General features: G+C 51.3%; 3 protein-coding genes across 4 annotated transcripts; all 3 read left to right on the plus strand.

The window, feature by feature from the left end:
- The first annotated feature begins 2,078 nt into the window (after positions 1–2,078).
- Positions 2,079–4,307, plus strand: LOC117855878 ((+)-neomenthol dehydrogenase). Its single transcript, XM_072291412.1, has 4 exons — positions 2,079–2,219; positions 3,323–3,397; positions 3,495–3,572; positions 3,975–4,307. The coding sequence occupies exons 1-4, from the start codon at positions 2,079–2,081 to the stop codon at positions 4,305–4,307; spliced, it is 627 nt and encodes a 208-aa protein (XP_072147513.1).
- Positions 4,308–6,166: 1,859 nt separating this feature from the next.
- LOC117855899 (putative plant UBX domain-containing protein 14) lies at positions 6,167–7,909 on the plus strand. The gene has a single exon (XM_034738299.2). It carries the CDS (start codon positions 6,248–6,250, stop codon positions 7,907–7,909), a length of 1,662 nt encoding a protein of 553 aa, XP_034594190.1. The 5' UTR covers positions 6,167–6,247.
- Positions 7,910–9,846: 1,937 nt separating this feature from the next.
- Positions 9,847–12,016, plus strand: LOC117844231 (salutaridine reductase). Of its 2 annotated transcripts, none has more exons than XM_034724986.2 (5): positions 9,847–10,049; positions 10,169–10,412; positions 10,571–10,636; positions 10,706–10,919; positions 11,024–12,016. In XM_034724986.2, the coding sequence occupies exons 1-5, from the start codon at positions 10,015–10,017 to the stop codon at positions 11,422–11,424; spliced, it is 960 nt and encodes a 319-aa protein (XP_034580877.1). In that variant the 5' UTR covers positions 9,847–10,014; the 3' UTR covers positions 11,425–12,016. The 2 variants fall into 2 exon arrangements, with proteins under 2 accessions (XP_034580877.1, XP_034580882.1); XM_034724991.2 differs by having other exon boundaries at positions 10,725–10,919.
- The last annotated feature ends 456 nt before the right edge of the window (positions 12,017–12,472 follow it).

Here is a 12,472-nt window from a genome sequence, read left to right on the forward strand (position 1 = left end):
ACCCAGCAGCTGGGCCAGAGCTATGCTTCTAGTATTTATATAGTCGCCCCGCCGCTTCACTCCTCTCATGGTTCACCTCATCGCCCTTCACCAGTGCAGACAGTAGCAATGGCAACTAGGTACGTTAGCTCATTGCAACATGCAAAATATTGCTTTGTAAACAGAGCTTGAAAGATGCCTCCCTCTAAAGGGCATGTCCACATCGCAACATGCAAAATATTGCTTTGTAAACAGAGCTTGAAAGATGCCTCCCTCTAAAGGGCATGTCCACATCATCTGACCACAGGGTTGCGGTGGTCATCGGAGGGAACAAAGGGATCTAGCTGGAGATCTGCAGGTAGCTCGTGAGCAGCGGTGTCCTCATCATGCTGATAGTACAAGACGAGGGGAAGGACTCCTTGGTCGTGGAGGAGCTAAAGAATTTTGGCCTCACCGACGTGATCTTCCATCTGCTGGACATCGCGGATCGGTCGAGCATCACGCGGCTGGTGGAGTTTGTCAAGATCAAGGGTGTGTTTGGTTGGGTTGTGGATTTTGGAAAAGCTGTTGTGAGCTATGGGTTGTGGACAAGTAGCTGTGAGAAAGCAGTTGTGGGAAAAGTAGAAGACCGTTTGGTTAGAGCAGTTGTGGCTTTTGAATAAATTGTCGAGTGGATCCTACATGTCATCCACAGTCCACCCTACTCAACTCTCTCCCTCTCTCACTAACGAGCGGGTCCTGCTCTCATTCACTTCCTCCCGGCCAATACCTCCTCCTCGTCAACATCCGTGTATGCTAAGGGCGTGTTTGGATACGAGATACTAAAGTTTAGGAGGGTCACATCGAATGTTCGGACGCTAATTAGGAGGACTTAACATGAGATAATTATAAAACTAACTACAGAACCCCTATACTAATTCGCGAGATGAATCTATTAAGCCTAATTAATCCATCATTAGCAAACGGTTACTGTAACACCACATTGTCAAATCATGGACTAATTAGGCTTAATAGATTCATCTTGTGAATTAGACTCCATCTGTGCAATTAGTTTTGTAATTAGACTATATTTAATACTCCTAATTAGTATCCAGACATTCGATGTGACAGGTACTAAAGTTTTGGAGGGTGCATCCAAACACCCCCTAAGATATGTTGTGTTAACATGTTTTCTGCAGGAAGATTTAAGAACTTTAGTGGATGGTTACTTGGGAAGTCTACAACAAAATTATGAGCTGGCCAAGAGTGTCTGGATGTAAATTTCAATAGCACAAAGTTCGTGAATGTTTCTTCACGAGTTGCGCTTAATCACCAAAGCAACTGTGGGTTTATTTGTGATGGAACAACTGCCCCACTTTTCCCGGAACCTAACGATACAGGCGACGAAGAAGACGATTGTGACCCTGACCTAGATCTCGTCACCTCCGACGAGCTCTCTGCTGCCTCACCGTGGACACCCCGTCTGCGGCGTGATGCCCTGCTGGTGACTCCCCGTCACCCGCGGCCACCCACAAACCGTCGGTTAGCTACTCTTGCGCCGACGTCCACAAAACCCTAATTCCTCTTGGGTACAGCGAGCCACTTAGGACCCTAGTTGGATCGCCTTGTGGCCGATCGTCCTCGTCGGTGCCACGATTTTCCTTTTCCCGCCACCGCTGCTGACGCTCATGGCGACAGCTGGTGCTAGTGGATCGCGATCTGGATTGGGACACTCTGGGGGAGATGAGGCGCATGTGGCAGATCTCCTGGATAAGCTCAATCTCACACGAGATGAGGGTGATGTTGCTGCCCTAAGTGATAAGGAGAACGAGGAAGGCCATGGTGGCATGCAGTGGGTGGTGATCAGCAAGGTTCTCTCCCCTACAACCTTGCACATCTTGACCATTAGAAGTGCAATGAGGCCGGCTTGGGGTAACCCGTTCGGTCTCAAGTTTTGGTCTGCCGAAGATAGAGCTGAGAATCTGTTCATCGCGGAGTTCGTTGATCCAACAGACAAGAAGAAGGCGGTGGAAGGATCGACGTGGATGGTGGGGCGCCATGCTGTGGTGCTGCAGGATTACGATGAAACCCTAAAACCATCCGATGTCAATTTTGAGTGAATGGAGATGTGGGTGAGGATTCTAAATCTCCCTTTCGGCTGGATGAACGAGAGGAGGGGTGCTAGGGCTGCGGGCCTCGTTGGCAAGGTAATCAAGCTGGACGTGGATTCAGATGGCAATGCAAGTGGACCATTTCTGCGCGTATGAGTTGCAGTGGAGATCGACAAACCTTTGCATAGGGATGTACTACTCAAAACGAGTAGGGACGCGCCGCCGGACTGGTTTGAGATCCAGTTTGAAAACTCCCCTTTTACTACTTTTCGTGTGGACGAATGGGGCATACCAAACTTGAATGCCCAACCCAACAAGGAAGAATGCACTAGGGAAGCTCCCTTATGAGATGAAACTCCGAGCACTAGAAGAGAAGGCAGGAAAGCTGCAGAGTTTTGGCCAAGTTGCTGCGGAGCCTTTTGGCAACTCAATGTTTATGGAGTAGTCGTCATCCTCGCACCACAGTTCAGCCGAAAGGTTGACAAATGATGGTACAACCAGGAGTACTGAGATGGGAGAGGAGGCTACCTCACCTTTAAAACCCTCATAGGGGGTGGTGGTGGTAGGGCGGAGGACAAGAGGCTGATGGCGGCCAAACCTTTTTTCTAGGAACGCACAGATGCGAGGAAGACCTTTGTGCCACGCAAAAGGAAGTCAGGCGGCAAAGGAGGGGCTACTCCAGACCTAAACTTGCCGGCCATTGAGGTAGCTGTGGTGCCGGTCGGGCTGGTTACTGACCGCATCGCTCAACTTGGAAATGCTTCGAACCGGGTTGAGGACAATGTCAAGGTACAGAAGAAGCAGAAGACTACAAACAAATCTCATGCAGGATCGCACAGGTCGTGGACCACAACCCCCGCCGGGCACAATGAATCTGTTATGCGTGAACTGCCGGGGCTGCGGGTAACATGAGGCAGTTCAAGAGCTCCGCGAAGTGGTGGAGCAGTATAGGCCTGTGGTGGTGTTTCTGTCGGAGACTCAGTTGAACAAGGAGCATGCGATGGCGTTGAGATTTTGGCTTGGTTTTGCTATTGCCCAAGTTGTTGGTGCAGCTGGACAAAGTGGAGGTGTAGTGCTTTTCTAGCGGGGTGATGTCACGGTGGCACTATAGAGCATGTCCAAATCGCACATTGATATGCTTCTGTCGTGTGCGGTTTTGAATGTGCAACAATGGAGGTTTTAGTTTTTCTTTTCTAGCGCGGTAGCTTCAGGTGAATTGTTACACTCACAGTCTGGCTGTTTGGGTTCTTCAGGTGAACAATGCAGTAATTGTTGGGATAGCCATCGATGTCGAAAGGTTAAAAGGGATCCAAGAGCAGAATCCTGAGGCAAGTCTTCAACAAATAGTCTGAATAATTCCTTACATTTTGCAAAAAAAAAAATACGTGTATGCTAAGATATGTTGTGTTAACATGTTTTCTGCAGGAAGATTTAAGAACTTTTGTGGATGGTTACTTGGGAAGTCTGCAACAAAATTATGAGCTGGCCAAGGAGTGTCTGGATGTAAATTTTAACGGCAGAAAGGACGTTACCACTTGCTTGATCCCCCTTGCTTGATCCCCCGTGCTCCTGTCCAATTCAGGAAGGGTCGTGAATGTTTCTTCACGAGTTACTCAACTTAAGGTAACCTTAAGCACCAACCAAAACAAAAACTAATTGCACCAAACCAGACACTGAAATTTTCGCAAAAATATAAACTTGTGCAAAATTTTGAACAAATTCATTACGCAATCCTGTTCCTCTACGTGTTTTATCAAAGCAACAAAACGAATAACGTTGTGCAATGCTTTTCTTTTCCCGGTTCATGTCAAACGAGGGGGTCATTAACGTGCTAAGCGACATCGACAACCTCTTAGAGGAGAAGCTCGACGAAGTAACCTGCGCCTTCCTCTGACCGACTTCAAGGACGGGAACCTGGCCGCCCGCGGCTGGCTGCCACCGCCGGTGGCGTCGGCCTACGCGGCGTCCAAGGCGCTGGTGAACGCCTACTCGAGGCTGCTGGCCAGGAGGCAGCCCTCGTTGGTGGTGTGCTGCGTCAACCCGGGCTTCGTGAGGACCGGCATGAGCTACGGCATGGGGCTCGTCTCCGCGGAGGCGGGGGCCAAGCCGCCCGTCGTGCTCGCCCTGCGGGACGAGCCGGGTGACTCCGGACTCAACTTTGAGCTGTTTGACGTTTGCGAGTTCCGAGAAGGGTGTGGTGTGCTGGCATGTTGGGCCGTGACAGTCTGCTGTTTTTAATAAACACGGTTTAGTTTCATACTTGTGTTGTAAAGAAGCAAAAGAAACATGATTGAGGGCTTAACACCTGAAACAGTCGTGTAAACTGAGATGATGGATCGAACTTTCGGATCTCCTTTCAGATCCCCTTTGCGTTGCTGTGTTGCTTGGAGTCGGAGAGCGCCCGTGCTTGGCCACGTGTTGGTTACCACGGCGAGCCGGCCGACCATGACGATGCCGCGCCCGGTGCCGGTCGCGTGGCCACGGCCACGTCAGCTAGAGCGGGAGGCACGGGCACGGCGCGCCAAGGGCCGCGTGGGCCGAGACTACCGCGCGGTCTCGGACTTTGAGCGGCCTACGGTCCCGTGCGCTCACTGTGGACGGTTCGATCCCGAAGCCGCCGGGCCATCCAATAAAGATTAAAGTTTATTCGTGTCGCATTCGAATATTTAGATACTAATTATATGAATTAAATATATGCTAATTATAAAACCAATTGTACAAATTCGAACTAATTCGTGAGACGAATCTATTAAACCTAATTAATCCATTTGATAATGTGATGCTACAGTAACTATGTGCTAATCGCGAAATAATTAGGCTTAATAGCTTCGTCTCACGAATTACCCTCCATCTGTTGCAATTAGTTTTGTAATTAATCTATATTTAATACTCCTAATTAGTATCTAAATATTCAACATGACAGGGACTATAAGCATGCATTTGATTTTGGGACGACGTGGGTCGGGTCGGAGCCAACCCCTCCTTTTGTGGGTTAGAGTGAACTCAGCTCGTGTTTGGGTGAGAGGGATGGTTTGGACCCAGTCTTTTAAGAGGTTAAGAAGGTTGGGATAGATGTCCTTTTAACACCGTTAGTTGTGAGCTCCACCTGTCATCCTCTTCTTTTTTCCCCCTCACTTCCATCTTCTTCCTCCTCTTCTATCTGGCTCCTTCCCGGCCGGCCCCGAGCTGGCCCCCGCCTACCCAGCCCAGCCACCCCCGCGCCATCTCCTCCCCGGCCGCCCCAACGCCGGCCCCCGCCGTCTCCTCTTCCGCGCCACCCAGCCTCGTTCCCGCCCGCCTCCTCCTCCGCGCTATCTGGCGCCGCCCCTGCCTCCCCGGCCGCCTCTGCGCCACCCTGGCATTGGTTGCCACCTCCTCCCCGCTGGCCTCCTCCTCCCCGCGCTCGCGCCAGGCCGGTTCCACGCACGCGCGCGGACGGACAAACGCGCACGCCGTCCATGCGAGTCGAGTGCATCGCTCGTTTTGGAGGGACGCACTCGACCCACATCTACGAGGTATATTTTTCTACTGGGTCTGATTTAGTCCCACCCTCTTGAACCAAACACGGGTCGAAGTGGGTCGAACCCGTTCCAACCCACTCCGACGCAGTAACAAGCACACGGTAAGAGCACGTCCAGGATACGTGAGTGGCCGAATCGCCAAGACAACTCAGCAAATATATACGTGGAAGAGAGAGAAAACAAGAAAGAGAAGGCACTCGGCGCTTGCATGAGCGACCAGCTGAGCGCGTCCTCCAAGACGCAGCAGCGCTGCTGGGTGGTTCATTTGCTCCAGCTTCTGGGGCCCTCGTGTGCATTTTTTTGATGGAGAGATGAGATAGCAGGGTAGCTGACGAGTGGGTCCATATAAATAAGAAAGTATGTGTTGGAATGTGGGAAGAGATTGGACTCTAAACTTATTTTTTGATGACTTGACTTGGCTATAAGCCAAGTTTATTGGACCTGCTCTAATGTCCGACTCGAACAGTCGAACTCATGTGGGGCCCAGGAGTCCAGTTCGTACTCAGTTTCGGCGAGACGTGGCGCAATAAAAGGCGAACCCCGTGCCTTCTCCACACGTACCAAAAAACGATCAAAAGAGCGGCGTTGCGTGCCCTAGTTCAGGAGGAGTGAGGGGGGAGCGCCGCCGGCCGCCGCCCACCGATCAAGCTAATTAAGATGGACAAGCAAATGGTCTCCACGTTCATGGAGATCACGGCCTGCGAGTCGCAGGCTTACGCCGTGCAGCACCTCGGCTCGTGCCGCTGGAACCTGGACGAAGCAATCAATCTCTACTTCAACTCCGGCGACGGCGGCGGCGCCGGCCCTTCGGCCGTGTCCGCCCCGGTCCCGCCCGAGGAGGAGGTGGCGATGAAGGAGGACGACGACAGCTACGACGCTGGCTTCGGCGGCGACGACGGCGTGCGCGCTCCTATCCCCTCGCGCGTTGAAGCATTGTACGAGGACGATGCGTACTACGGCAACCACGACGCCCCCTACATCGGGTTCGGGGAGGAGCCGTATCCGCCGCCGGTGCCGTCGTTTCATGCGCAAGCACTAAGTGAGATAGCAGCGACCGGGTGGGGAATCGCGGCGGAACCCGGCGAGATAGCAGCGACCGGGTGGGAAGAAGCGGAAACCGGCGATGGCGGACACGTCGGAGCGGAAGACGTCGACAGCGGCGAGTTCCACGACGATGCGGAGCAAGAAGATAGCAGCAGCAGCAGCGAAGAGGACAGCAACCTAGACGACAACATGAGCTACAGTGACAACGAGGTCGACGACTACGGGTTCGAGATGGACGAAGACGACTCGTCGTACTACGCCTCTATAGAGGAAGACGGCACGGAGGATGCCGGGGAGCAACCACGGCCGGCGCAGCCGCAGCAGCAGCAGGACTCGCTGCACGCGCTGTACCAGCCTCCGGTGGACCTGATGTTCGTCGGATCCTTCCACGACGCCATGGTACGCGCGACGAGGGAGGACCGGTTCCTGCTGGTCAACCTGCAGACGCTCGTCGGCGCCGGCCACTTCCAGTCGATGCTGCACAACCGGGACTTGTGGTCGGACGAGCAGGTCAAGAATGCGGTGAAAGAAAGCTTCATGCTCTTCCTGGTCCAGAAGAGGAGTAGCACGAGTAGCTTCCATTACTTAGACCAGTGCTCGAAGGTGTGTTCGTTCTACAGGCTCGAGGACGACCAGCTGCCCGCCGTGCTGATCCTGGACCCGATCACGGGGCAGTTGCTGAACAAGTGGAGCGGCCCCATGACGCCCGACGAGTTCATGGAGTACGTTGATGCATACACGAAAGAGAAGCCGAGCACGATGTCCGTGCCCAAGTTCGTCAAGAGGACATCCGCGCCTGCGGTTGCAGCTGGCGAGCAAGAACCGGCATCTTCATCTGCATCGGCCGCTGCAGCCGTCGAACAAGAACCGGCGGCGACTGAGAACTCTAAACCTGAAATTCCTAAGAACGCTGCCCCTGCCGGTGCCAGCTGCAGCGAGCAGGAGCCTGTACCGGCGCCCGAGGCTGAGCCACCCGCCGAGATGGTCGATGACGACGAGCCCATGGAAGGCGAGAAGATGTACAAGCTGAGGATACGGTTCCCCGACGGCAGCATGGTCCCCAAGGAGTTCGGCTGCAGGCGGAGGGTCGCGTCGCTCTTCGCGTTCTGCAGGTCGGCCGTGCGTGGCGGAGGGGAGGCGGCGGCGGAGCAGGCGGCGTTCCAGATCATGAGGTTCGTCGGCCGCGGCTTTGAGGCGGTGCAGGCCGATGGCGGCGCGACGTTCGAGGATCTGGGCCTCAACTGCGCGACCGTGTCGGTTGTTTTCGAGCCGTAGGCTTTTAGTCTTTAGAAGGGCAAATGATAATAGTCGACGGTGAAAGCTAGTACTTTGGTTCAATTAATATGCCCCGATGCATTGGCATCCGTACATCCGATCCGGGTCGCTGGCGTCGAATGGCTGGGAAGTAGAAAAAATCCCACTACAACATGCGTCACGTCACATGTTACATGCAACATGTAAAGAATAAAATTTCTAAAAATACAGTTCAACACATAAAAAGGCCCATGGCAACATTTGTGAATTTTTCAATCAACGTTTCATTGGAAAAATTCCTTTAATCCAAAACATCTCGCAACACCTTGTACAACATCATACATCATATATTGCAACATCTCGATTTTACAGTTGCAACATCCCAAACCCAGAATAAAATCATCATCAACCTTCGTCAAAAAAATCATCATCAACCATACAACATAAAAAAAGTCACTGCTGTAACATATCAGATTAAATATTGTAACATCAAAAAATTGAACATAGTATAGAACATCTCAAAAATCAATCTTGCAACATTAGCCAACACTACTCAAAACATCTCAAAATACCTATTGCAACATCACAAAATCTTGATGCTACATGGATGATTGGTGCCTCTCATGGTGGAGTCTTCTTCCTCCTGGAGCATGATAGTGGCCACCATGGAGTCTTCCCCGCGCCTGCCGCCCGCCGCTACCCTCCACGCACACAGCAACCTATGCTCACTTCGCTAGCACCTACTTGCTGCCACCGCCACCAGCCTTGCCACCACGCGCCTCTGCCCACACGTGACTCTTTACTTGCTGGCTGCTGCCGTCGCCGGCCTCACATGCCGACGGCCCCACCGCTCGCGCTTGTGCCTGCCAGGCTCATGCGCCGCCGGCCCCGCCACGCGCCGTGCGTGGCCCGTGACGATGAGGCTCCGCGGCGCACCGGTGGCCCCTAGCCGCGGGGGAGCGGCGGCTGGCGCTCAAGCGGCCGCACGACGGAGCAACTCCCTCCGCAGCGGAGCAGCTCCTCCGGCCAGCTTTGGAGAGAGGGAGATAGAGAGAGCTCGTGTGGATAAAGAAGAAAGATCACGGGAGAGAGATGGGCAGCTATGTGGTGGATAAGGAGAGGGTGTGGTGGATAAGGTTGAGTGATGGGACCCGTGTCCGATTTTTTTCCCTCCGCTCGGATGTCTTCATGGTAGCATTACCGGAATTGTTTTCTGCTACATTTGTTTTCACTGTTGTTCTTTGTGATGAATATTTATTTACCGGAATTGTTTTCTGCTACATTTGTTTTCACTGTTGTTCTTTGTGATGAATATTTATCTGCCTTGTTGACGTGTGCTCCGAGTAAATTCCCCGCTATACATGTATTTGCCGTGACTTCGTATACTGTATGACTTCGTTTTCGCACAGCATATTGGTGAGCACGGAGTTGCACAGAACGCAGGATCAGAAACTGCGGTGTTGCTGATCTTGTTGAAGAGTTTGACTTTTCCCAAAGGACCGAGCAGAGACGTTGAAAATCTAGTCGAGTTTCCTAAAGTTTGGAACGTGGCCCACGTTACGTTTTCTGGATCAACCAATGCGCGAGGAAAGCTACTCGAGGTTGGCAAACTCAACTTTGGGAACATATGCGATGCGCTCATGCATGATGCTACCCTGGGTGTTTGTATTTTTAGTTCGGACTAAAATTATATCACTTCAGAGGCTAATTAGGAGGATTAAATATGAGTTAATTATGACTAATTTCCGAGATGAATGTATTAAGCCTAATTAATCCATCATTAGCACATGTTACTGTAGCACCACATTGTTAAATTATGGACTAATTAGGCTTAATAGATTCGTGTTGCAAATTAGCCTTCATCTATGCAATTGATTTTATAATTAGTCTATATTTAATACTCCTAATTAGTATTTAAACATTCAACGTGATAGGAATTTTAGTAGCGGCACCCTGGTGCTACTGACCCGACATCCTCTTGTCAACATGAGCTTTGCAAACGACCATCAGTACATGAACGAACCACCTGTCTGCTGCAAAAGTGCAAATGCAATCGTTTCAAGCCCAACCCGCCCGTATGCACTCGACTACCACTGCTCTTCTCCTGCGCCGGATCAGGCAAGATCATGGAAGAAGCGATCCCCAAGCCATCAGAGAAGAGGTGCGGGAAGAACACAACATAATCAGTCTGATCAGTGATCAGCAGCAGCTGAATACTGCATCTTTACTCCCTGCTGTCTTGACGTGCCCTTACCTATCGGCTTGTTTACTTGGGGTCAGGGTCGCCCTTGTCACCGGCGGGAACAGGGGCATGGGGTTCGAGATATGCCGGCAGCTGGCGTCCAGCGGGCTCGCCGTCGTCCTGACGGCGCGGGACGAGAAGAGGGGCGCCGAGGCGGTCGACAGGCTTCGCGGGCTCGGGCTGCCGGACGTCGTGTTCCACCAGCTGGAGATCACGGAGCCCGCCAGCGCCGCTCGCCTGGCTGATTTCGTCAGGAACAAGTTCGGCAAGCTCGACGTATTGGTATCGCTCTCTTTCTCGGCTAACCCTGCCATGTACAAATGAACTACAGCTAGTCTCCCGTGCCTGTTACTCCTACTTCTGAAGCTCATCTTTGGTGTGCGTGTATGATTAGTTGCACGCTGGACGTGTTGCTCTAATAACTTCTTCACGTGCTACAGGTCAACAACGCAGGAACCATGGGGGTCACGATGGAGGTTGGCGAGGCGGCCGTCAAGGAAATAATGGTACGTGTATAACTGGACTAGCATGTTATTAGTCAGTACTTTTGGTGCTAAACACTGAAGAGCATGCAGTTTGGTTGCATCAAAACAGAGTTCAGGCAAGGACCAGAACGAGATTGCAGAATGGCTGAAGCAGCGGACCACGCAGAGCACTCAGCAGGGAGAGGAGTGCCTGAGAATCAACTACCACGGCACCAAAAAGGTCACCGAGGCGCTGCTCCCACTCGTCCTATCCTCTGCCGATGGAAGGATCATCAATGTCACGTCAGCGTTTGGGCTGCTCAGGGTATGTGCCCTGATACGACATCACAGATCATGACACTTGGAAGAGAAATATATAATCTACGAAAGAATCCAATCTCGATGCTTCCTGCTCTTTCATTGGTCCAGTTTTTCAGCGGCGAGGAGCTCCGGCGGGAGCTGAGCGGCATCGACACGTTGACCAAGCGGCGGCTGGACGAGCTGTCGGCGCTGTTCGTGGAGGACTTGAAGCGCGGGGAGCTGGGGCGCCGCGGGTGGCCGGCCGACCGGGTGTACGCGGCGTACCAGGCGTCCAAGGCGCTCGTGTGCGCCTACACGAGGATCCTCGCGAGGGAGAACGCCGGGCTGCGGGTCAACTGCGTCCACCCGGGCTACGTCGAGACCGAGATGAACTGCAACACGGGCAACCTGACGGCCGCGGAAGGCGCCAGCGTCTCCGTCGCGGTCGCTCTCGCCGAGCGGGGCGGCGTGACCGGGGCTTACTTCGACCGCACGGAGATGGCATCGTTTGTCTAAATCCTGGAGATTAGCAACGTACTGTTACACGTATACTCCGTCCATCCCAAATACCTATTCATGTTAGTTTTTCTAGATACACTGATGTGCACCTAAATATATATTTATGTTTTGTAAAACGAATAGTAATTTAGGACGAAGGGAGTATCTTGCTTTAGGGCCTGTTTGGCTCTGGGGTGTTAAAATTTAACATCCGTCACATCGGATGTTTAGATGCTAATTAGGAGTATTAAATATAGACTAATTATAAAACTAATTACACAGATGGAGTGTAATTCGCGAGACAAATCTATTAAGCCTAATTAGTTCATGATTTGACAATGTGGTGCTACAGTAACCATTTGCTAATGATGGATTAATTAGGCTTAATAGATTCATCTCGCGAATTAACACAGGATTCTGCAATTAGTTTTATAATTAGCTCATGTTTAGTTTTCCTAATTAGCATCCGAACATCCGATGTGACACTGTTAAAGTTTAGCACCTTGTATCCAAACACCCCTTGTATGCATTATTTAATACTCCCTCCATTCCAAATTGTACGTCATTTTTTATTTTTCTAGATTCATAGATATTATTATGCATCTATATCACTCGAATTTTGTACCCTCCAACCTTAACCTGATGGCTCCTATTGTTTCTCCCTCTTATATAGCCACTCTTCTCTTCTTCCTTATAACACTTCTACCATGCCCTCACTCTACCGGGGCTGCCTTTGTCAGTGGCGGGCGCAGAATTTGAACCATAGGTATTCAAAATTGTAGATGGCAAGAAAAAATTTTGACAGCCTAAATTATAGTTTTATAACACAAAATTAAGTGGTAGTATCATTGATTAATAAAATTGATCACAACTTGAAATTGTCCAGCTACTAATGATCAACATATCAAAGTGCATTTTGCAAGTTGTTGTGCTAATTGCTATCCCAATTTCAGAAACAATTGGAAATGGCGAAATGCTCACCTCAATTTGACAATTTCACAAACAATCAGAGAATCAGGACCAATGGAGAATGGACCAGAGCAGGACATGCCGACGCGGTCAGGGATGGGGAGTCGAGCA

The sequence above is a fragment of the Setaria viridis genome, chromosome 1 (assembly GCF_005286985.2).
Source record: "Setaria viridis chromosome 1, Setaria_viridis_v4.0, whole genome shotgun sequence".
Lineage (NCBI taxonomy): Eukaryota > Viridiplantae > Streptophyta > Magnoliopsida > Poales > Poaceae > Setaria > Setaria viridis.

Coding starts and splice junctions, on each gene's coding strand:
- LOC117855878 (XM_072291412.1), top strand. CDS start 2,079: ATGGAGATGTGGGTGAGGATTCTAAATCTCCCTTTCGGCTGGATGAAC. Junction 2,220..3,322: donor CAAGTGGACCATTTCTGCGC/GTATGAGTTGCA, acceptor TGGGTTCTTCAG/GTGAACAATGCAGTAATTGT. Junction 3,573..3,974: donor TGGCCAAGGAGTGTCTGGAT/GTAAATTTTAAC, acceptor ACCGACTTCAAG/GACGGGAACCTGGCCGCCCG.
- LOC117855899 (XM_034738299.2), top strand. CDS start 6,248: ATGGACAAGCAAATGGTCTCCACGTTCATGGAGATCACGGCCTGCGAG.
- LOC117844231 (XM_034724986.2), top strand. CDS start 10,015: ATGGAAGAAGCGATCCCCAAGCCATCAGAGAAGAG. Junction 10,413..10,570: donor TCGGCAAGCTCGACGTATTG/GTATCGCTCTCT, acceptor CACGTGCTACAG/GTCAACAACGCAGGAACCAT. Junction 10,920..11,023: donor CAGCGTTTGGGCTGCTCAGG/GTATGTGCCCTG, acceptor TCATTGGTCCAG/TTTTTCAGCGGCGAGGAGCT.